The 22,246-nt window shown below is 38.3% G+C and overlaps 1 protein-coding gene across 1 annotated transcript in view; it reads right to left on the bottom strand.

Annotated features, from left to right (window-relative positions):
• Positions 1-22,244, bottom strand: part of CCNYL1 (cyclin Y-like 1) — a gene marked incomplete at its 5' end in the record, with an annotated part of 36,430 nt that extends 14,186 nt beyond the window's left edge. Inside the window, 5 exons of the mRNA XM_010861280.1 lie at positions 394-429; positions 3,512-3,612; positions 8,991-9,025; positions 10,842-10,916; positions 22,100-22,244. Of these exons, the coding sequence (XP_010859582.1) occupies positions 394-429; positions 3,512-3,612; positions 8,991-9,025; positions 10,842-10,916; positions 22,100-22,244 (392 nt within the window). The remainder of the gene's footprint in view (positions 1-393; positions 430-3,511; positions 3,613-8,990; positions 9,026-10,841; positions 10,917-22,099) is intronic.
• Between the last annotated feature and the right edge of the window lie 2 nt (positions 22,245-22,246).

The raw sequence follows: 22,246 nt of genomic DNA, 5'->3' as shown, positions 1-22,246 counted from the left end.
AGCAGAATGTGCTACTGGCACCTAGAGGGTAGAGGCCAGGGGTGCTGTGAAGTGCTCGACAACGCACAGGACAGCACCCCACAACAAAGCTTCATCCAGCTCAAAATTTCAGTAGTGCTAAGGAAAGCCTGTTTTAACATACAATGGATTTAATTTTTTAAATTTTCAATTTCAATTTCTAATACAGTAAATATCCATATAAACCACATAAGAGTGGTTAAAGAATTAAGAGTCCCAAAATAAAAATAAATGACTTACTTCCATACTCTAATAAAAGCACTCTAACAGTAAAAGCTTACTCTAAATACTGTCTATAGTTATTACTTAACACTAAACTTTATACTGTGTAAATTAATTAGCTGGAATAACAAAATAGGTTTTAAAAGAGCTCACCTGTTCTTTATGTGGTAATATATTGCTAAGGTCACACTGTAGAGGAAAAAAATATATTGTAATAATTGACTTTTATCACATTAGGCCTGAAGACATTTAAAAAGGGTTGGCAGAGAGGTAAGACCTTCCAGATGCCCAGTGGCCCCCACATCCTCTAATTCAGAGCAGTACCCACAGGTGCTATCCCCCATGTTTTAGGTTCTTTGGCTTTTAGCAAAATTAGGAGACCCAAAATGCTAGATGTGCTCTTAGAAGACATGTTTGGGTTGATTATTATAAAATATGTTATTATATATTTCCCCAGTCATTTGTCCTTCTATGCACCAAATCTTTCGTCCCATACAAGTTATATCATCTATCCACATGGTTAAATTTAAGCCACACATGGCTTTTTGTTAGGCACTGCATTTCAGCTGATTTAGTTCAGTATCCCTCTAACATGTCTATTTTCCATTATTTCTCTAAAAGTAAGTAATACAAGTGCTCCATACCAAATAAAATGGATTTAAAATCACTTTCACACATAATTATTAGAAAATTTAATAGCAAAGTTTTATAGTCACAAAATTGATGATAAGCCTAGTTATCCTGAAATAAGCACTGCTAATAAGGCAGCACAGTACACTATTAATGACAGGTATTTCCAAATTATTTTAAATAAAGTATTAACTAACCAATAGATACAAGTCCTCAGATACTTTTTACATTACTATAGCCCTAAGTTATTCACAGATGCTGTGTATTAGGCCATTAAGGGGTTCTCTGGTTAAGTTATTTGTTTCCCTTTGTTCTCAGTATCTAAAATGAAACTCAAAATAATTGAGAGAAGGCAAATCTGAATTTTGTAACTAGTCTATAGAATCTTAGCATTTGCAGAAAGGCCAGTAACACTGTTAGCATCAAAGATGGATACTTCTATAGTGCTTCAAAGTTTCTTCAAATTGACCTTAAAGTCACAGAATTAAAAGTTACATGATAAAAAGGGCAACTGAACCTTATATGACACTTATCCCATTTTACAAATAAGGGAATCAAGGCTAAAAACTGACTTACTCAAGGTCCCACCAATTATCAGAAGTAGTTCTCTTTCTCCTACCCTTGAAGCAGAGAGTGGTTTCCAAGCTCAGCTGCATCCTGGGATCACCCGGGACACTTTAAACACTGCCTGGCTTCTGCTTCAAAATGTTCTGATTTAACTCCATTAGGTACGACCTGGGCATCAGGATTGTATTTAAAGCTCCCCAGGTGACTGCAACGTGCAGCCAAGTTTAGGAATGAATGAGTTAGGGTTAAGATCAGAATCTCTCAGGATGCTTTTGTCTATAAAATCATGCCTCAAACACATCATTCCTCAGCTTGTCAAAAGGGGTGTGTGTGTGAGAAAGAGACAGAGAGCCAGACAGACCCACAGACTCTGCATCTTGGAGGCAGGGAGGAAAGGTGGAATCCATGTGTTCAGAGATACACATCTTGAAAAAGTTGCACAGGTGATTCTAATAAGGCTCACCTACCCCACTGGAAACTAATCCCATGGTACTTTTCAGAATCATTCCTAAAAGCCAATTTGCCCTAATTTTCTCAGTAAACCTTTATTTCACCAATAATGAATGTGCTGAATGGTCATTTTTAAAACTTAATCAGAGAAAAATTTACTGTATTTCCAAACATTAAGACTAGGTTGAGAATAAAAAGCATGAAACCTACTCATCTGAGCAAGGTTAATCTTTAAAACTACTTCTGAATTATATACTGGAACATCAGGCTCTTTTGAATTGAAAAGAAGCTGTGAGTCTAGCCACAGTGAGAGTAGTTTTTTAACCCACAGATTTAGTGTCTTGGCTGAATAAAAACACTGATTTCGAGAGAAGTGCCAAAACTCAGGACTTTAAAGAGCAATGGGGCTCAGTTTTTGTTGAAACACGATTTGACCAAAACTAATAAGAAAGTTACATTATTATGATTGTGAACTGGTTGTTTTTAATTAAAGTTAGAAGTATACTGATCATTTAAACAGCTAAAAAATAAAAAGCCTTGCACATTAAAAATGAAATTAAATGTATAAGCTAATTATGTTTTTAAGACAGAAAACTAAAATTAATGATAAGGATACTAATATTTTCAAGTAGCATTTCCCAAACTGTTCTGGAAAGTTAACATTCATATGCTAAGGAGACACTAGTTAATGTTCCTGGACAACTCCAACAGAGGCAGGGAGGTCTGCATCCTGTTTGGTTTTTAATTCTCTCTCTTAAATAAACTTGAACATTCCCATCATTAGGGCGTTCTGAATTGTGCATCTCCAATTGTGGACTATGAGGGGCTTCCAGAAATGGAGGAATAGTTTTTGTCATCCTAACACTGTTCGTGTCTTAAGTATAAGCCTGACCACAGCCTTGTTTCTGAAACTTCATCTCTTTTATTGTTCTCTGCTTTGATTGATACAGTGTGTTGGAGATACACATATATAAACAAAAATTAAATGTGTCTATTAAGTTAAAATCTTAGTTGAACAAATTTCATCTATGGAGAAATTAAGCTTGAGAGTACACCCCTTGAAACAGTTTTGATATATTTTCCCCCTCTTTGGGGGAGAGGAAGGAGAAGTAAAATTTCATACAGAAATACTGCAGGAAAAAAATGCAGGGTGTGATAAATCTGACGAAGTCCAATTAAATTTAACTGCAGATTCGCTTTGGTGCCAGTAGGGGACACGCTGTTCCTTCTTCTAACGGTAGCTTCCAAACTGGTATACATTGTTGCAGGACACTCCCAACTCATAAAGAAATACTTTTTTCTAGAAACATACAATAAAAAGGTACCCCTCTCTTTCTCATTATGTTCAATATTATCTTAACAATAGAAATCATCAAATAAGATTTACATTTTTCCTGGGATTTCTTACTTGCTAACTGACTTTCCCTTCTATCATGTACTCTATAATAAAAATGGAAACTGAAGACTCATATTTAGGTCCTTGAAACCAACATATAGTTGACACCAGTTTCTTAACCTGATCACTGAAAAGGACAAATCAAATGAATGAAATTACGTTTGGCTAGAATGGTTTCAGCAAGAAGGGGGTCTGTCACTCAGCCCTTGGCAACCTAGTTGTACTCACCATTTTATTGTGGTTCTAAGATTAGGCTGGCTGACTGTGCTGTCATCTAGAAATATGGTTGAGCATGAGCTATACTTTTTAGTAAGCTGCCCTGGAGATACCTGAAGGGGAAGGGAGATAGAAGAAAATGTCACAGTAAGTTAAACCTATAAAAGTGTGTTTTTCCCTTGGTTAAAATGTCAAACGATAAAGCATTAAGATTTTCCTTACACTCCATGAACTGCTGAGTGCTGCATCACGTGCAGCTCCATGGGAAACCTCTGTACTCTAACTTCCACAGGCAAGATCTGAGAAATGTGGTATAAACTGCTGCCCTTGATACAGGACCCATAAATGAACCTGGCAAGCACCTATTATAAATTGCCTTTATAATAATGTAGAAAGCATATAGTAAGATTTCAGTGTTTCTTCCTTAAGCAATGAAATGCAGCGGAGATTTCTATTTCTATTCATTTACTACAATAAAACGCACTGCTTTATGTAATATCGATGTGAGAGCATTCCATTGCAGTAAATGAACGCCAATCATAAGTGTATTAGCTTGGGAGACAGTGTGAGGAAACAAGCGTTTTTGAGTCAGAGGCTGGGCATGCCAGGGCTGCTCTATCACTCGCAACCTGGAGGCCACAGATCTCTCTGGGCCTCAGTTTCCTTACCTGGAGGACAAAAGGGTACAGCTTTAAGATTCTCTCACAGCCAAGAAACAGATAAAAGCAGCTCTGAGAATTTAACTTCTCATTTCATGTTTAAGTAAGACTGCCATATATTAGACAAGTGAGAGCCTCAGAGAATACTTCCCACTCATTGCAGTTTTATTAATTCTACTCTCCATGCTATCTGATGCTCATCATGGCACTCTGGTGCCTTGCGCACGCTGCTCTCTGCCTGCACTGGCTTCTTCTTCCTCCTTGTCCCAGCAAACTTGACCCCATGACCTCCAGCATACCTCGGCCAGCAGCCACACCCTGAACTTCTCCCTTTCTGCACACTTACACATCTAATTCACCACCAGTTACATGGTCTCAACTGCTTGCCTGGTATCCCCCTCCTAAGTAAGCAAGCAAGCTCCTCCAGGTTACAGAAGATTCTTACTCCTCCTACTCCAGTTGCTGAGCATAGAATCTGGGACAAATTAGGATTCAACAAGCCTTTGACACATTATTTAAGATCAATTACAACTGGAAGGTAAATCATACTAATGATACACATTAGAACTATCTGCAGTGGTGCTGGATAGGTGACAAAGAACTTTGTGAGACCCTCTAGAGAATAAACTGTCTTTAAAACACTTTAGAAGTATCCATTTATTTGTGAAGAGCCCAAGAACAAGCCATAGTCAAATACTAAAACAGCCTAAACTATGTTAGGACAATTCTCTTCCTTTAAGTAAAGGCCAATACTCAAATCCCAGTCACTGTCAGTAGCTCAAAGTAATAGCATTCTTAAATACCACAGAACACAAACAATTTCAACACTTGGTTCTGTTGGTTTTTGTTTACTAATTCAGATGAGCCTTCCTTCCTCCTATTAATATAAAGTAGTTTTCACCATGCTGTCACACTCTATCAGTGTCCTCCACAAATACATCAAAGGTGAAACAAGGAAAAAATCTAGTCGATGTTTTTTTAAAATACAGAGCATTTAAATAAACAGTGCCAATAGCCAATAATAAGAACTATCCAAATGGTGTATAAACCACCATTTTGCTTCTTCCAGGTATTTTATGGCAAGGCCACTTACTCCTTTATTAACAAAAAGTTCTAGACATAACATACCTGAAAAGTACCACTATTTGGAGGAATTTCTCCTTCAAGCTAGAAATGATTTAAACTGAAACTTACATATTTCTTAAGCTACCTGGTTAATGTGTAATTTTAGAATCTCAAAGGAGACACAGCATGAAAACTGAACATTTATTCAAATGCTTATATTCTAAATGAAGTTATCTTTTAAAAGGTCACTACTATTAAGAGTATGATGCACTACATATAGTAAAAGTCAGTTCTGACTATAAAATCTATCTATGAGGGGAACAAACATAGTAAGAAAATGCACCAAAATATAGACTCGTTGGTAGAGCTTTGGCTTTGGGTGATATTTATCCCATTTTTCTCTATTAAAACTTTTTCTCTATTATGAATTATATCTGTTTATCTTTGGAAATATTAGTGCTGAAATATTTAAGAAATTTAATTAGACGTGGCGCTACAGACCAAGGCGGGGTGGGGCTCATTTTAGTCTATCAGCAACCTATAGACTACTGGCTAGATCCTACCAAGAAACAGTGAACACTTCTCCAGGCCTACTCCTGAAGTGATTCAAACTTTTGGCATCTACTATTCACTAAAGGATGGCAGAATTAAAGTTTCTGAGCAAAGCCTGGATACATTAGCTGCCAACAGCTCACTTTCCCCTCATCTCACTTTAAAATTTAAGGTAACTGTCCTTTATGATTAAAGCCTTATCATCGCTGGCTCAAAACCTCAATAAACTACACTGACAAAGATTAATGATATAAAATGCAAATATAAAAATCAAACAGCAAAACCCACCACTGATACTTTAATGTTCACCGAAGAAGAGTATTTACTGTCATTCAGAGCTAAGGACAGAACCGATGGACTTTTACAATCTTTACAAGAAGGGAAAAGGCTTGCTTAGTAGACCTCAGGTTTAATGGCAGAGACTAGAAAATAATCATACTGGAAGACTAATAAGTAACAATCGCCCCCAAAACTTATCATTAAAAGTCAAGCACCTGTTGAAATTCTGCCCCCACCCAGTGAATCTTCCCATCCTGCCTACTGCCTCTGAGTTTAACCCATCAAAAAAATTAAGCTGAAATTCACTTTTTTCCTCCCCTTTCCACAAGTTTTAGATGTGTTTATTAGTAATTATTAAGACTTTTACTTAAAATTTTGTAATACTCAATGCATTAGTGTGGGGCTTCCCTGGTGGCTCAGTGGGTAAAGAATCCACCTGCCAAAGCAGGAGACGTGGGTTTGATTCCTCAGTCAGGAAGATCCCCTGGAGAAGGAAATAGCAACCCACTCCAGTATTCTTGCCTGGAAAAGTCCACAGACAGGCGAGCCTGGTGGGCTACTACAGTCCATAGGGTTGTAAAAGAGTCATGTCTGACTTAGCAATAAAACAAGAAGAAGTGCATTAGTGTAAACTACTCCCTACATTACTACACATTAACGGACAATGTGGCAGGATAAGTAGTTTGAATAGGATTCTTAGTCAAGGTCTTAGTAGAAATGTACAGTATTCAATTATAGATATAATAGAAAGTATTGTCTGAATCAGTACCATTAATTATACTGAATTAAAACTTTTAAACTTAGAATTTATATTCAAAGTATAAATCCAACTTAGAGTGGACTAACCACAAATCTACTTCCTTTCCCCCTTCTTTCAGAGATATCATCTCATTAGAATTAAAAGTATTTTTTAAAAAAGCTATACCCGAGACAGGATAAACAGCAGATGATTTTTGATGTTTGAAAGAAGAAAAAACTAGATAAAGGAGTGGTAACGGACATGGCAGAACAGAGGAAGCACAACCTTGGAACCTACAGAGTGACTGGGATGGGAACAACAAAACCAATTTGTCTTACAGAACCCGAGGCAGGTTCAGAATTCAGAGGCATGGTCACCAAATCCTTGCAGTGAGGTCTATCAGTTAATGAGTTCGCAAAGTGATGCTTCCAATTAGATCTTAACAGTGAGGGAGAATCACATATTTGAGGGAAACCTCCAAGAAGTCAGAGATCAAAACAGGAAGAAGGCATCGACAGGAAAGATAAAAATGCAGGAGCAAATAAAAACTTAAAAAAAAAAAATCTTCAACATCTACAGAAAGATGAGAAATTGCATCAGTGAAAAAAGAATAAAAGGATGGAAGAGAACTCTATAAAAAAAAGGTAGACAAAACAATATATTCAATAGAAGGATTAGAGCAGTCAAGGAAACCCCCAGGAAGTAGGACAAGAAGCCAAAACGGAAAACAGGAGGGGAAAAAAAAATCTGTGCAGAAATATGCTCTAAAATTTTCAACATCTGACTAACAGGAATCCAAAAAAAAAAAAAAAAGAAAATACCAAAGACGCACATAAAAAAATTCACTAGAAGAGATGTTCTGTATGTTTAAAGGCCCCAATAGAGTGACAAGGTCTATATCAAACCATGCTATGAAATTTCAAAACCCCACAAAGACAGAAGGTACTACAAGGTTCCACAGGAGGAAGGAATGGAGAAATGACTAATTTGGTAAGATACAATGTACCAAATTCAACAGATTTAAGAGCAACACTGTGAATGAGAAGACGAGAGAAACATCTCTAGAACTGCAAAAATTAGTTTCAACCTAGAATTCTACACTTTATCAAATATAAGGAGTTTCATAGAGGCTAGGTCTTTAAAAAATTTTTGCCCATGTGCCTTTTTCCAGGAAAATGTGCTCCAGTAAAACAAGGGAGTATAACAAGACAGAGGGAAACAGAATCTAGGACATAGGGGATCCAACATGAGAGAGTAGTGATGTGAGATCCCAGGTGACTTCACACAGATTTCCCAGGAAAATAGGCACAGAGCCCATCTAGGAAACACTAGTATGTAGAGGGTAGGAAGACAAAAGGTTGGCAAAAAGTGTCTCCAAGAAAAAATGGAACAGATGTGGTTTTGTGGACGGAAAATATTTTTGATGGGTATGTGACAAATGTTACAACATTTGGGGGAAAAAATAGCTGTTAAAAAACAGGCAAGTGAATATAGTCAGGAAATTAATTCCACAGAAAAAAATGAAGAATGTGAAAATAGGGAGACTGGCCAGGGAGCTACTCAACTGTGTTTGGCTGTGTGAGATCATGCTTGCTAGAAAAAGCAGAATTGGATTATCCTGAGAAGTGCAGAAGTGCTGAGATTTCATTAACATTGAAGAAAAAGAATGAAAGGTGCACAAGGAGGCAGCACGGAGAACCACACGGCTCAGCGACGGACAACATTTGGTAGTCGTAGTGATGTAGACAGTGACTCTGATTTAATAAAAACTGATGCACGCAAAGGGAACAGAAGGAAGGAGATAAAATCACGGTGGACAAGGAAGTTAAGATTTCACCTGCTGTGCCAAGAAGTCAATGGACAGTGCTAAAAATTAAATTACCTATTACACTTTTATTACTTTGGTTAAAAACTAAGACCAAAAATTTAAGGCAAAAGAGTTGAAGCTCGATCTTTATATTATAACCATATTATTGAAATTTAACTTAAATGTCAGGACCCTCAAAAAAAAAAAAGGGAACTACTAAGTCAAAAACCTTTCTGAATATACTTGATAATTAGGAACTAGACATTCAGAAAATTTATAAATAAGAGGTCAATGCTAACAGTATTGGATCCATCATACTTTTTAGGAAATCATGGCAGACATGCTTTTAATTGAACTATTGATTTCTTAACTTTTCAACTATTTACTTACATGGTTTAAATGGTTGCTCTTCCTCTTTTCTCGCACTAAGAATAAAAAAAATTAACTGATGAATTCCGATACAAATACCATAGAAAAATAAGTCACTAGTTATCTGATGGATTACCAATATACACAATGAGTTAAAATTTCATTCTATTTTTAAAAATAATTTCCAACAAAACATATAACTTAAATCACCCAGCAAAATGAATCCTATAAATAATATCTAAAAACTTAGTTTTACTATTTGACCTAACAGATACTCTGTATTAGGTACAAATCAAAGACTCTCCATTTACAAAAGAAAAGGACAAAGCAAATTAGGCCAGGTGAGATATTTAGCTAATAAAAAAATTTACCAGCTGCACAGTATGTAGTATTTTCTAGTTCTACATGTACATTAGTCACCAGGATTAACAGATGACAACTCTAAGAACCAGTTTCTGGTCAAGCAACCATGTCTCCGGAAGCATCCTGAACCACTTATTGGTCACCTACTCAAACACCCAAGTTAAAAAATACAGGGTCTTTACACACTGGAAAGCTCTATAAACTTTAACATGTGTGCTGACCTCACTACCATGCATTGACAGAACATAGAACTGTTTTGCTCCAACAAAGACCAGAAGAATATAAGCTCAAAGAGAGTCTCAGGCCACACTCGTTCCCATGGCATCACAAGCATGAATTCCTTTAGACTGAAGAGAGACAGGGGCATGAGGTTGTGTTTCTTTTACTCTCTCCACTGTCTCTCTACAGTGTGAGCAGCTCATGAGTCTGGAAAAGACTGAGAAATACAGTAATCCTAACTAGAAATAACTGCCTCAAGACAAAGAACACACACTTTAAGAAAATGCAGGCGCCCTCAGGCTGGAGAACACATGGTGCACTCCGAGAGGGCGTGAGCGCTCTGTGCCCCACCCCCACGCCTGGCCCTCTTCTGGCTGGCCGTTTCTGAGACAGACCCTTTGATAAAAACCGGTAATCTAATGAAAATAAAAGAAAAAGAACCCTCTATTTTTTATTGTGCTGCATTACTTCAAATATTATAGAACGTTCACTTGTATTCCTGCTCTCATAAACAACCGAAAAACTTGATCATGTGTGGCTTTTTAGCAAATAAACTAGGATTTAACATATATTAAGGAAGACAAGCAGGCAAGACAACAAGCAGGAGTGCAAAAACTTCCAGTTCTGATTCTCATCTTAAAACAAGCAGGACACCAGAAATTTACACAAGGTTTCCCTTACTGAGGATAACCTTCTGGAAAACCCCATATGGCAGGCATGCTGCTCTGATTACCCTGGCCCAGCACCACATTAGGATGAGAAAACTTTGAAGAGCTAAAAGTTCTTATAAGAACTTTTAAAAGAACTTAAAAATTTACATGAATCTGGATGTGAGAAAGGTTCATCTGGTTGAGCACTGTGCAAAATGGTGCCAAAATCACAAGACTCAATTCCCATATATAACAACTGATTTTTTTTTTATCAAATGAAAACCTAACTGTGACCTAAACCCTATCATTCATCTTTAACTCATGTGCTCTTGGAGCAAGAGGAAAAGGACAAAGTAGCATGGAAAAACAGACCACAACTAAATCATGTGGCAAGCTGACTGTGTTGATAAAGAAGTAGCAGAGTGTATAAACAGATGGTCTAAGTGTTTCTCATTAAAACAGTGACACCTAAAGTAAAAATGTATCATCACATATTAAAATATCAAATATTAAAATATTATCACATATGAAAAAATAAAATATTTAAACTATTCTAAGTGTTTTTCTGTATCTTCCTAAAATACACAAAACAAAAACAGTTTTCAATCTTTTTCTCAGGGGGGGAAAAACACTGTCTTACCGTCCGTTTGAGATTTGCTCAGAAAAATTGTGCTTGCCCTTGGGTGGTCAGAAGGGTTTGATTCCAAAGCTAAGTCTGCACAGGAAGAAGAGAGAAAGGTGTGACAATTAGTTGAGTAGAAAAAGACATGACTTTTAAAACAGCTACACATTGATTTTAATCACGTTTAATAGCCTTAAGAAGAGCTTTTAGTAATGACAAGAAGGAAACTGTAGTAAAGGCAACAATATAAAAATTCTATTGGTAAACAGAAAAACTGTAGAAATTCTCCAAACATGTGGAATAAAACCAGGGCTATGTCTTAGGCTTTTTTTTTTTTTTTTAAACTTGCACCTAATCTATGCCTCCCCTCCTATTTATTGATTAAAAATTCAGTCACCTCTCTTTAAGCTGATATTACTAGCAAATTTCAGGAAGTCTCAAGAAGCAAGTTATGCTGTAGTCAATTACTGTCAGATACCAGCTCAATCTATCAAATATGCTATAACCAAATGAGCTGCTTTTGGCAAGTGTTCTTCAGACAATCCAATAGCTAATTCTAACTCCACTCAACAGTTGGCTGCCGTTTATCTAGGGGCTATTCATCATGGCAGATTTAAGAGGAATACATAAGAGTTCAATGTTCTGATCCATAGGAACACTTCCAAGATGGTGATTTTTAACTTTGCCCTCTATTTCCAAAGCTAAACTCTCACTTTTTCCTTTCATGGTGCATGATTAATAGAAGGCTTCAATAAGAGTACTTCCTGGAGCACATCAAAGGGCTGCTTGAAAAAAATTTTGCCCATACCTACGTAAAAAAGGTGGGTCTGCTGGCAGTTCACTTTGCACCAAGGTGGGAGAGTCTTCTATTTAGGCAGAAATATCAAGCAAGCACAAGCTGCCACATTGGACAGTAAGGTTGTTGTTTAAAACAAACATAAAAGCCCTATGGGCACTTACTCAGTGAAGTCCACCTCAAACCAATTAAACAATCTTTTAAGAAACTAGACCAAGATTTTTAAAGAGTAATAGTTAAGGCAATATTTCCCAAACCACATAATAATTGGCCTATTTTTAAAGGGGTGTTTGGTGGTCAAAGTGATTTACATGTTATCCCTGAGAATCAAAAAGCTATATACATTGATATATTAAAAACCAACCAGTCCAGTAGTGAATTCCGTCTAACCCAGCATTTCACAAATGTTATCTACCTAGAACCCTTTTCTTCCTCAAAGAAAGAATTTTGCATGAACAGTAATTTGGGACTTCCTGGTTTAATGGGAATTTTAATGTTACTGCCAGCATTATAAATTTACATATGTAAACCAACTGCTTTGTTCTTCATGAAAATTCCTTCACTGCATTTGGAGTTTATTAAGCTATTTTTGGAGAAAATATTCTATTCAACAGTTTTATGTAAAAGACCCATAAAATTATTTTAAAGTTTTTTACCCCCTACATATTTGAAAAATTCGACACCGAGAAAATAAATTATTTCAGTTGTACACAAAGTTGACAGGCAGAGACTTTCGACCTAAGGCTTCTGAAAGGATTCATGACTACTTATCTGTACCAGAAAGTAAACAGGCTACACTGGAATCTAAAAAATAAGCAGAAATGCTTGCAAAGTAGCCATATTTTTCATCAGGGTTTATGGCATGGTAAAATTTAACAAGAGTCAATGGAAGTCCAGGAAAAGTAAGTGTCAGGATCAAAGAGAAGCGAGCTTTAACATACACACACACACCCTGTACATACACACACCCTGCCAAACCAGGGTGTGCTACTGGTATGCTATGATGTGCTACTACAGATCTATATAGAGAAAGCAAGAAGGCTGGGATAAAAGAAATGACATGCAGGAAAAAGGTAAACTTGCCCAAGTGATCAGAAAAGAGCTGGCACTCCCCCTACCCTACTCTAGAGGTTTCAAGGGTGGGCACATGACCCAGAACTGGCTAATAGACTGCAGCTTTCCTGGGACTTTCCAAGAAGCAGAAAAAGGCAGAGGGGTACCCTAGGCTCCTTAGCTAATCTGGAGCTGCTTGGACACTCCTCTTGCCATCAAGAGGGGAAAAGCTTTTCGGGAGAGATCAACAGAGGAGAACAGAACTGAGACAGGCTGTGAGGTCACTGAACTCCTGGGTCAAGTACTGCTTAATTTACTCTATCAACTCCAGTTATACAAAAGTCAATATATATGTATTTTTAATTTAAGCTATTCTGAGACATTTTCTCAAACTTGCAACAGAAAGAGACCTGGTTAACCAGCAGAACTGATGATCACATTGAAGGTGGGGAAAGGTAAAAGTCATTTGCTCATTCCTTTAACAAATGTCATGAACAAAAATTTGCATGCGCCAAAATGACACTATTTAAAAATTAACCCACAGATTCACAACCCTTACTTTTAGTTGTTTTCCTTACACATTAGAAAAAGCTCTAATTAGTGTATAATTTATGTCTTCTTGTTATTAACAACCCTTCTACATCTGACTGTTGCATATTTACTGTTTAATGAATACACGACAGCCCATCAAGCGTTATTCCTATACTGTACTTAGCCAATTCCCTATTGCTGGGGTTTAGGTACTTAAAACATTCTATTCTTTGATGAGGAAACTTTTCATCTATTGTTATACAGCTTTTTAAATAAATAATGGTTTTATCTCCTTAGCAAAGATCTTCAAAAGTGGGATGTCTAAGCCAAAAGGTTAGATCATTTTCCTGGCTCAAGGTACAGTGCTAAACTGCTTCCTGAAGAAGGTGGGGCCACATTAATGTATAATGCTACCAATCATGGCAGTTTTAGTTCCTACCCCTGCTCTGCAGAGTTGTGGAGGAAAAAGTCCTACTAACAGAAATAAGGAATAACACTGTAGATCTAATCTGTATTTCTTTTGATTACATAGTTTTGACCACTTTCCCATAATTATCAGTGTCATTTCCACTGTGGTGAGCTGCCTATCATTTATAGGTACTAAACATACTAGGGCCCTACTGCTGTCAATCTGCATGAGGTTTTCAGAAAAATCTAATCTTCTGTTTACAGCCTATAGAACAATTTTCTATACAACTTGCACTTTTTGCCAGTGAAAACTACATCACTATTTTAGACTTGACAGGTAAGCCATTAGACAATAAACTCATACATACACACAATATTTCTGCACACTCCATTAACTGTTTTGCCAAGAGTCTAAGGAGACGATGAAAAAAATGTACCATACTCTTCACTGTCACAAAGGTAAGACTGTCAACTAGGAAGCAAAGCATTACCACCCACCCTTCCCCTCATCCCCTCTCCCGCAACAAGCACACACAATAATGTTAGAGGTATTTTGAGAAATTACTGTGCATTTTATATGCGAATTCTTTCTAAAATTACTTCTTTAGCAATCTTTAAGAATGTTTTAACCCAGGAGAAATATTCTTGAGCTCTTGATTAGGGGTTATCATTAAAGTTATATTTTAAGAGCCATCACTTTTATATTATCAATTTAAATTGCAACTCATTTGACAGCATGATAGACTTATGAAGAAAAAGGATGACTAGAAAAAATTAAGCTCAGGTCTTAATATAAACACTCCCAGGAGGAAACCTGTATACCAGATCACTGAACGCTGCTTTTCCTCCAACCTAACATTCTATCAATCGTGAGATCCATCTTAATTGCAGATGTTAAAAATGTGAAAATAAAGGCAACTTAGAACATTCAAAATGCATTACCAAAGCCTAAGTGTTAAAATTATGCTGTCAAACTGTCAATAAATGATTTTTCCCTGTCAAAACATCAGAGAAAGTAGTGACCAAGAAATCATCTGACAGGAGACTAATGCCAACATATTGACTTCAGTTCAGTTCAGTCACTCAGTCGAGTTCGACTCTTTGCGACTCCATGAACCGCAGCAAGCCAGGCCTCCCTGTCCATCACCAACTCCCGGAGTCCACCCAAACCCATGTCCATTGTGTCAGAGATGCTATCCAGCCATCTTATCCTCTGTCGTTCCCTTCTGCTCCTTCCCTCAATCTTTCCCAGCATCAGGGTCTTTTCAAATGAGTCAGCTCTCTGCATCAGGTGGCCAAAGTATTGGAGTTTCAGCTTCAACATCAGTCCCTCCAATGAACACCCAGGACTGATCTCCTTTAGGATGGACTGGCTGGATCTCCTTGCAGTCCAAGGGACTCGCAAGAATCTTCTCCAACACCACAGTTCAAAACCATCAATTCTTCAGTGCTCAGCTTTCTTTATAGTCTAACTCTAACACCCATACATGACCACTGGAAAAAACATAGCCTTGACTAGACGGACCTTTGTTGGCAAAGTAATGTCTCTGCTTTTTAATACACTGTCTAGGTTGCTCATAACTTTGCTTCCAAGGAGCAACCGTCTTTTAATTTCATGGCTGCCATCACCATCCGCAGTGATTTTGGAGCCCAAAAAAATAAAGTTAGCCACTGTTTCCCCATCTATTTGCCACAAAGTGATGGGACTGGATGCCATGATTTTAGTTTTCTGAATGTTGAGCTTTAAGCCAACTTTTTCACCCTCCTCTTTCATTTTCATCAAGAGGCTCTTTAGTTCTTCTTCACTTCAGTTCAGTTGCTCAGTCGTGTCCGACTTCTTGCAACCCCATGGACTGCAGCACGCCAGGCCTCCCTGTCCATCACCAACTCCTGGAGTTTACCCAAACTCATGTCCATTGAGTCGGTGATGCCATCCAGCCATCTCATCCTTTGTCGTCCCCTTCTCCTCCTGCCCCCAATCCCTCCCAGCATCAGTCTTTTCCAATGAGTCAACTTTTCGCATGAGGTGATCAAAGTATTGGAGTTTCAGCTTCAGCATCAGTCCTTCCAAAGAACAACCAGGACTGATCTCCTTTAGAATGGACTGGTTGGATCTCCTTGCGGTCCAAGGGACTCTCAAGAATCTTCTCCAACACCACAGTTCAAAAGCATCAATTCTTTGGTGCTCAGCTTTCTTCACAGTCCAACTCTCACATCCATACGTGACCACTGGAAAAACCATAGCCTTGACTAGACAGACCTTTGTTGGCAAAGTAATGTCTCTGCTTTTTAATATGCTATCTAGGTTGCTTTTTATCTCATGCTTTTTAATATGCTATCCTCACTTAATATATTGCAATTAAACAGGATTGTCAGCATTTTCTGGGCCAACTTCTGGGCTCCAGTTTACTTAAAGGTTTACTCCATTTACTGAACTGCCCTATCACCCCTCAGTTCAGTTCAGTCGCTCAGTTGTGTCCGACTCTTTGCAACCCCATGAATCACAGCATGCAGGCCTCCCTGTCCATCACCAACTCTCAGACTCACGTCCATCAAGTCAGTGATGCCATCCAGCCACAGTAGTATAATATATTAGTTTTATGGCTAATAATACATCTCACGTCTTACGATCATCTGGTGTTTCATCTGAGTCCACACTTTGCACCCTAGCCAAGTGGTTCTTGCCCGCCGATGCTGAACTGGGCTGTCTCACCAGAGGGCACACAGCATGCTCCTGCAAGCCCCTCTACTGCTACTACTTCCCTAGCTTCTGACCATCCTGGCTTCCAAACTGCTTCTGAACTTGCCTCTAACTGGGTTCTCAGTTCTGCCTTACCTTAATCCTCAATCAATGTTGTAATAATCATGACTAAGAGATGATATACAGGTAAATATACCTGGCTTTATGTATTTCTAAAGAGTACTTAGGCTTCTTGGACTTTTAAGAACCTTTCTGGGTTGCAAGCTACGGTGATTTCATTTCACATTATGCAATGTTACTGTTTTAACTCTTAAAGTTTTATTACTTTAATACCCTAAAAATAAACAATTTTTTAAAAAGGGGTGAGAAAAAAGGTAGTATTGCAAAGCAGAGCACAAAATGACATCAATAAATTCTGTTCCTGTACATCATGTATTTGGAATTTACAGCCCTCATCTATCAAGGTTTTAAAAATGAATAAAACCTTGGACAACTCTGTACCTCAGAGAACAACCCCTACACTGCCTAACTCAGAACATGATGAGAATCCAATGAAATTCAAGAGTAATGTATACACCATAGCTTCACTGAGTTACATAAGCCCCTTCGCCATGACAAGGCTGCGATCCATGAAGGGGATATACTATATAAAGCATAATAAATGACACATCAAAGCTTTCACAAATTAACTAAAAGCCAAAAGTGAACATTTAGCATTTCACAGGAAAATTTATCTCCACTCATCACCCTCAGCCAAATAATATCTTAAACAAACAATGCTCTGTCGCTGTTCAGTCACTAAGTTGTGTCTGACTCTTTGCAACTTCATGGATTGCACCACGCCAGGCTTCCCAGTCCTACGCGATTCTGAGTTTGTGCAAACTCATGTCATTGAGTCAGGCTACCCACTAAAGGAAAGAGGATAAGAGTATAGAACGGCAGGCATTTCTCCTAGTGTTCTTCCTTTTTCTTCTTTAATAAGCAAATACATACATTTTTCCTGCTTCTGTCATGGAGATTAGTGTATATTCTCTCCCCATTTTTTTTCAGGTTAACATCCCCTGGAGATGAAGTCATTAACAGTGGAGAGAGCTCTTTCACAGTCCCTAATTCTTCACTGTCTGGATGTGCTAGTTTACCAGTCCCTTACTGGACATCTGAATTATTTCCAGTATTTTGCTACTGAAGATAATGCAACATATGCGGCCTATACCTTCAGAATAAATTCCTTTAGTACGATCTCTGGATTAAGTGAGACTGTGCCAACTTCCCCTTCAAGGGGTTGATCGATTTCCCATTTCTACCAGCAATATACGAATGTAGCTTTCTTCAGTGTCACCAAAGAATGCAGTGCCAAGTTTCTGAATTTTCTCCCAACAGAAGCTACAGTAGTTGTATTTTCATTTCTCTTATGTGTGAGGATATGTTTAAAAGCCATCTGCATTTCTTTTTCTGTGACTTGTCCCATTCATATTGTGGTTAGCCTACTTTTAGATTCACTCAGTTTCTTCAAGTCGGCCTATTTTAGGCCCTTATTAATACTGCTTTTTTGTTCATACCACTGTTGGCTCTCAGCTGAGCAACTACACCAGCCTCCTAGCTGGTCTCCCTGCTTCATTCTACCCCTGCCCACATTAGAGTAGCTGGTCTGCTCTCCTGCCCTCCTCCCCTTCTTTAAGAATTATTATTCCCTTGCATATAACCTTTCAATGGTTTCCCATTACAATTAGACTAAAATCCGTATTTTTTCTTGTCAAGGCCTTAATCCCCTGATATTCCTCCTGGCATTCTTTCACTCAGCTGCAGCCACCCTTTCTGTCCTCTGCCTACCCCAAGCATATTCCCTTCTAAGGACCTCACATGGCTCCCCCTCACTCCTAGGATGCTCACTGGTCACTTAAGGAAACCACCCTCAGTAAAACTCCTCCCCAGTCTGTGATCATCATTTTCTTTCTTCTCAAGTGTCTCGCTACTTAACATTATTCCTGTGTCATCAGCCCCGCCCCGGCACCTCTAGGAAGTAAAGACCAGAGTTAGGGTTTGGGTTTTGTCTGTATAACCTCTGTCTGTCCTGCTCCTAAATGGTGCCCAATAATCATCCATTTCAGTGTACCCCAGATCATTTATGCTTCTCCTTAATTTTCCTTCATCATCTAAGATTCCTTCTAATGCTGTCCTTTGATGTGTCTGTCACCTAAGACCAGCATTAATTTCAGATCTCTTAGAGTGGTAGTTTAGTTACTCAGAATCAAAGACACCGACAGGTTTCCAAGAACCACAAAAACCTAAGAGAGGAAATCTACTCTTCACTGAAAAATCAACGGTAACTTTAATTTGGGGAAAGAACATTTAATGTTAAAATACCTTAACTACAAAATGACTCACCCTATGAATTTAATTAAGTCATAAGACAAAGTGTACTACCAGAATTCTACAGGGAAGTACATCACATCACTTTTTATGTCGATGCCCAGAATAAAGCAATATAATGGGATTATAAAAGACAACCATAAAGGGTGGGTAAATGAATGATGCTCCAACCATTAAACAGGCGATAAAAAGCAGACTGTACAGCTACATGCAGCTGCATGGAAATACATCCTGGAGCGTGCTTCAGGTGTCAGCATGATTCCAGGAGCTTCCCTTCTTCACTTTACAAGAGAAAGTTACAAAGTGGCACACAAAGAACAATTTCATACAACACAACGTTCTATTTATATGTATACAAAAGGTTCAGGAAGAATCAACACCAAAGTATTAATAAAAATTCTTGATATTCTGAGTATGAGTGAACTACTTTTCAGTATTTTGTAAATCTTTTACCTCAAATGTTTATTGTTATCAAAAAAGTAAAAAAAAAAAGTGTTTATAATAGCTACTGAAAAGAGGAAAGACCTGTTGCTCTGAGGTTTTTTCCCCATTACATCGTCAATTCCCTCCCTATCCACTCTTTGGAGGATGGAAGGAAGGAATCATTTGAGAGCGCACCTTGCACCAGAAAATGAGCAAAGTTCCTAAGGGCACAATATAAAGGCTGTTTGAAAAGCAGATGCATAAAATAAAATCAGGTAATAGGACCATAGCATCTTATTTTCTATTATTGACACTAATATCACAGTTACATTAGATAACACTGTTAAAGGCAAGGTAGCAACAAAATTCTTTTAAGTCTGATATTTATACTAGGTTCTTTAGGAGTTAACTGAAACAGCTTGAAGAAATCATGTTCTTCTCAAAGGTTTCTGAAGAACAAGACACAGCATCATTTATGTTTGATTTTGTCTAAGTAACCAAATAATTCTTCACTGCAGAAAAGCCAAAATGTTTTATATCAATGTATTTCTCAGTTTCCAGGGAAACTGATATAAAATTGTCTGAAATAAAAACATTAAGAGCAAACTTCCAATGTACTTGCACTTTACATTCGGTGTTTTGACCTTGTTTCTATGGAAACTTAATAATAGGCAAATGCTGAAACTGAGGTTTCTCTTATCACTTTATTGAACGCCAAAAAAAAGAGAGACAAATTTAAGTAAAATTTTAACAATCATGTCAAACATAAAAAGGTAAATTCTGTACACATGAACTCTCTTTTTCTAGTTCCCGACTTAGCACTCCTCCTCACTAAATGCTTTGTACCTTACCTGCCTGCTTACCAGCTTCTCCTAATGTCCCTCTGTCCAGGGCATTCTCGGCTTCAATTCGAGGTCAGCAGAACAAACTCTTTCGAATATACCAACATGTTTACCTGGCTGGTAAATTTAGGCTATTTCACGACTTCTTTTATTCCTACCCATTGTAATAAATGTACAGACATAGAATGGAGAGGTAAATGTTGCTTCTGAGTTGTGAACAATAAACTCAAATGGAAATAATAAAAACTGAAGTTGAGATAGGCCTATCTTACAGATAAATCATAAAATAAAAAGTGCATTCCAAATAGTTTTTTTTAAGTACCCAACAACTGAATTTGGTGTATCTACCACTCTCACGTCTGTCTCTTCTGTTCAGCAGCTATGTTACACAGTTATTTCAGATCTCTAAGTCTTGGTTTCTTCATTGGCAACACATGGAGAATATTCACAGGTCTTATTTATAGATGGAAGGGTCAAGTGAAATACACCCGAAAATACATTGTAAATCTTAAAAGAATTATACAAAAGTCCAACTACACTAGCCTACATATTGTTTTTTAAAATCCCTTAGAGGCTTACCTTATAGCAACAAACTGAACAATTTTCACAACTATACACAAGTTTTGTTTTTAAAGCTACAATTAATTTACATAATTTATTCTTTCACAGTATCTGACTAGTATCTGACAGTATCTGAAAAGGGAGTACTTTCCACTTACAAAGCCATGTCCATCATATGGGTGAGTTCACAGGCTTACCTATTCTAACTTTGAAAGAAATTAAGTAAACGCAAATAAAATTTAAATAGAAAAGCTATAAGACATTTTCTCTATGAAATAAAGAAATACTCTCTGGCATTTAAACGCAACAATTGGGCCAATGGGGCTTTAACATCTTCATCACACAATGTTTTCTACTTTAAAGAACACAGTCTTTATTAATGAGCCAGTGTTATCCAGAATCTTTAAAAAAAAAAAACCAAAAAAACAAAAAACCTAGAGCCGTCCAGTTTCAAAATTCTAGAGGAAAAAATTCAAACATTTCCTCTCCTCTCTTTTCTCTTCTCCATGACAACCCACCCCCACCCCCAGCCATTTGGTCTTCAGAATTTTACCTGAACATTCTGAAAGTTGAATAGGATTCCACTGGCAGGAGGGGGTTGGAAGGAGAGGTAGCCATGGAGACAACTTTTCTGCAGGATCTGCCATCTTAACTGCCAAATCTTTGTATTACAAATAAAAGTCTGAATTTCTTTTTTCTCCTTTGAAACTTTTGACCAACAGTCTCAGGAACCACCCCCACCCCTCCCTTAGAAGAGGCAACATGCAAGTGAAGTTGGTTAAAGCTGAAGACATTTTTGTGTCAAAGTGGGACTCTTAATCAGAGCTCCGTGGGGTCGTCTTTGGGTAAAAAAAAAAAAATCTATTCCCTGCAGCCGTTGCAGTAACGTTTCACTCCGTTCAGTTATTTTAAGCCCCACTCTCACCTTTTTCTTTGCTATCGTGTTCAGATTATAGTTAGAATAAGGTCGCTTCAATCAGGACAACTCTAGACAGAATTCTACTTAACGCCACACTAACTCTGTCGATCTCAGTTTTGATATTAAATAACAAATCCTAAAATCTGTCTTAATTGTCCCGAGTATCAACTATCCTAACGAGTGGAAGTGTATCTAGATCCTTACCTCGTTCCTTCACTTAGGTACCATCTGGATAAGTAAGGATAGGGAGATGGGATGGATATCGCCGAAGTTGGGAGTATTTAAGTTTTCATTGAGAAGACAGAATACATCAGAAAGTCTTCACAAAGTCCCACGAGATGTTAAATAGAATCACGAACAGGAGGGGCCTCAGACTTGAGGGTCTCGGGTCGGGTTGCGAAATGGGAATAGGGGAAGAATTGGGCGTTCGGGTAGAGAAGAGGGAGAGAGACTGGCCGGACGCGACAGGGAAAGAATAAGGGGTGGGGACGCCAGGCAGGGCCAGCCTCCGTCCCCGGTGCCCAGCCCCGAGAGAGCCAACTCCAGGCAGGAAGGAGCCCTAGGCGGCGGCTCCCTCCCGGGGGACCCGGGGGTCGGCGGAGGCCAGAGGTAAGCTCGAGAGCAGACGGCGCCGGCCCCGCGAGGGGCGAGGCGCGCCGGCCGCTTTCTTACCTTCGGGCATCTCCCGGTCGCTGATGTGCTGCAGGTGGTGGCCTTCACCCGCTCCGAAATCCAACTCGGTGGGTTCCACGGTAGCCGGCGCCGGTGCTACTGCCACCGCGTCTCCGGCCGCCGCCTCGTAGACCTCCGACTCATAGT

The sequence above is a fragment of the Bison bison genome, unplaced genomic scaffold, assembly GCF_000754665.1.
Source record: "Bison bison bison isolate TAMUID 2011002044 unplaced genomic scaffold, Bison_UMD1.0 scf7180017864471, whole genome shotgun sequence".
Lineage (NCBI taxonomy): Eukaryota > Metazoa > Chordata > Mammalia > Artiodactyla > Bovidae > Bison > Bison bison.
Note: the sequence above shows the minus strand (reverse complement) of the source record. Positions and strands in the feature narration are given on the sequence as shown.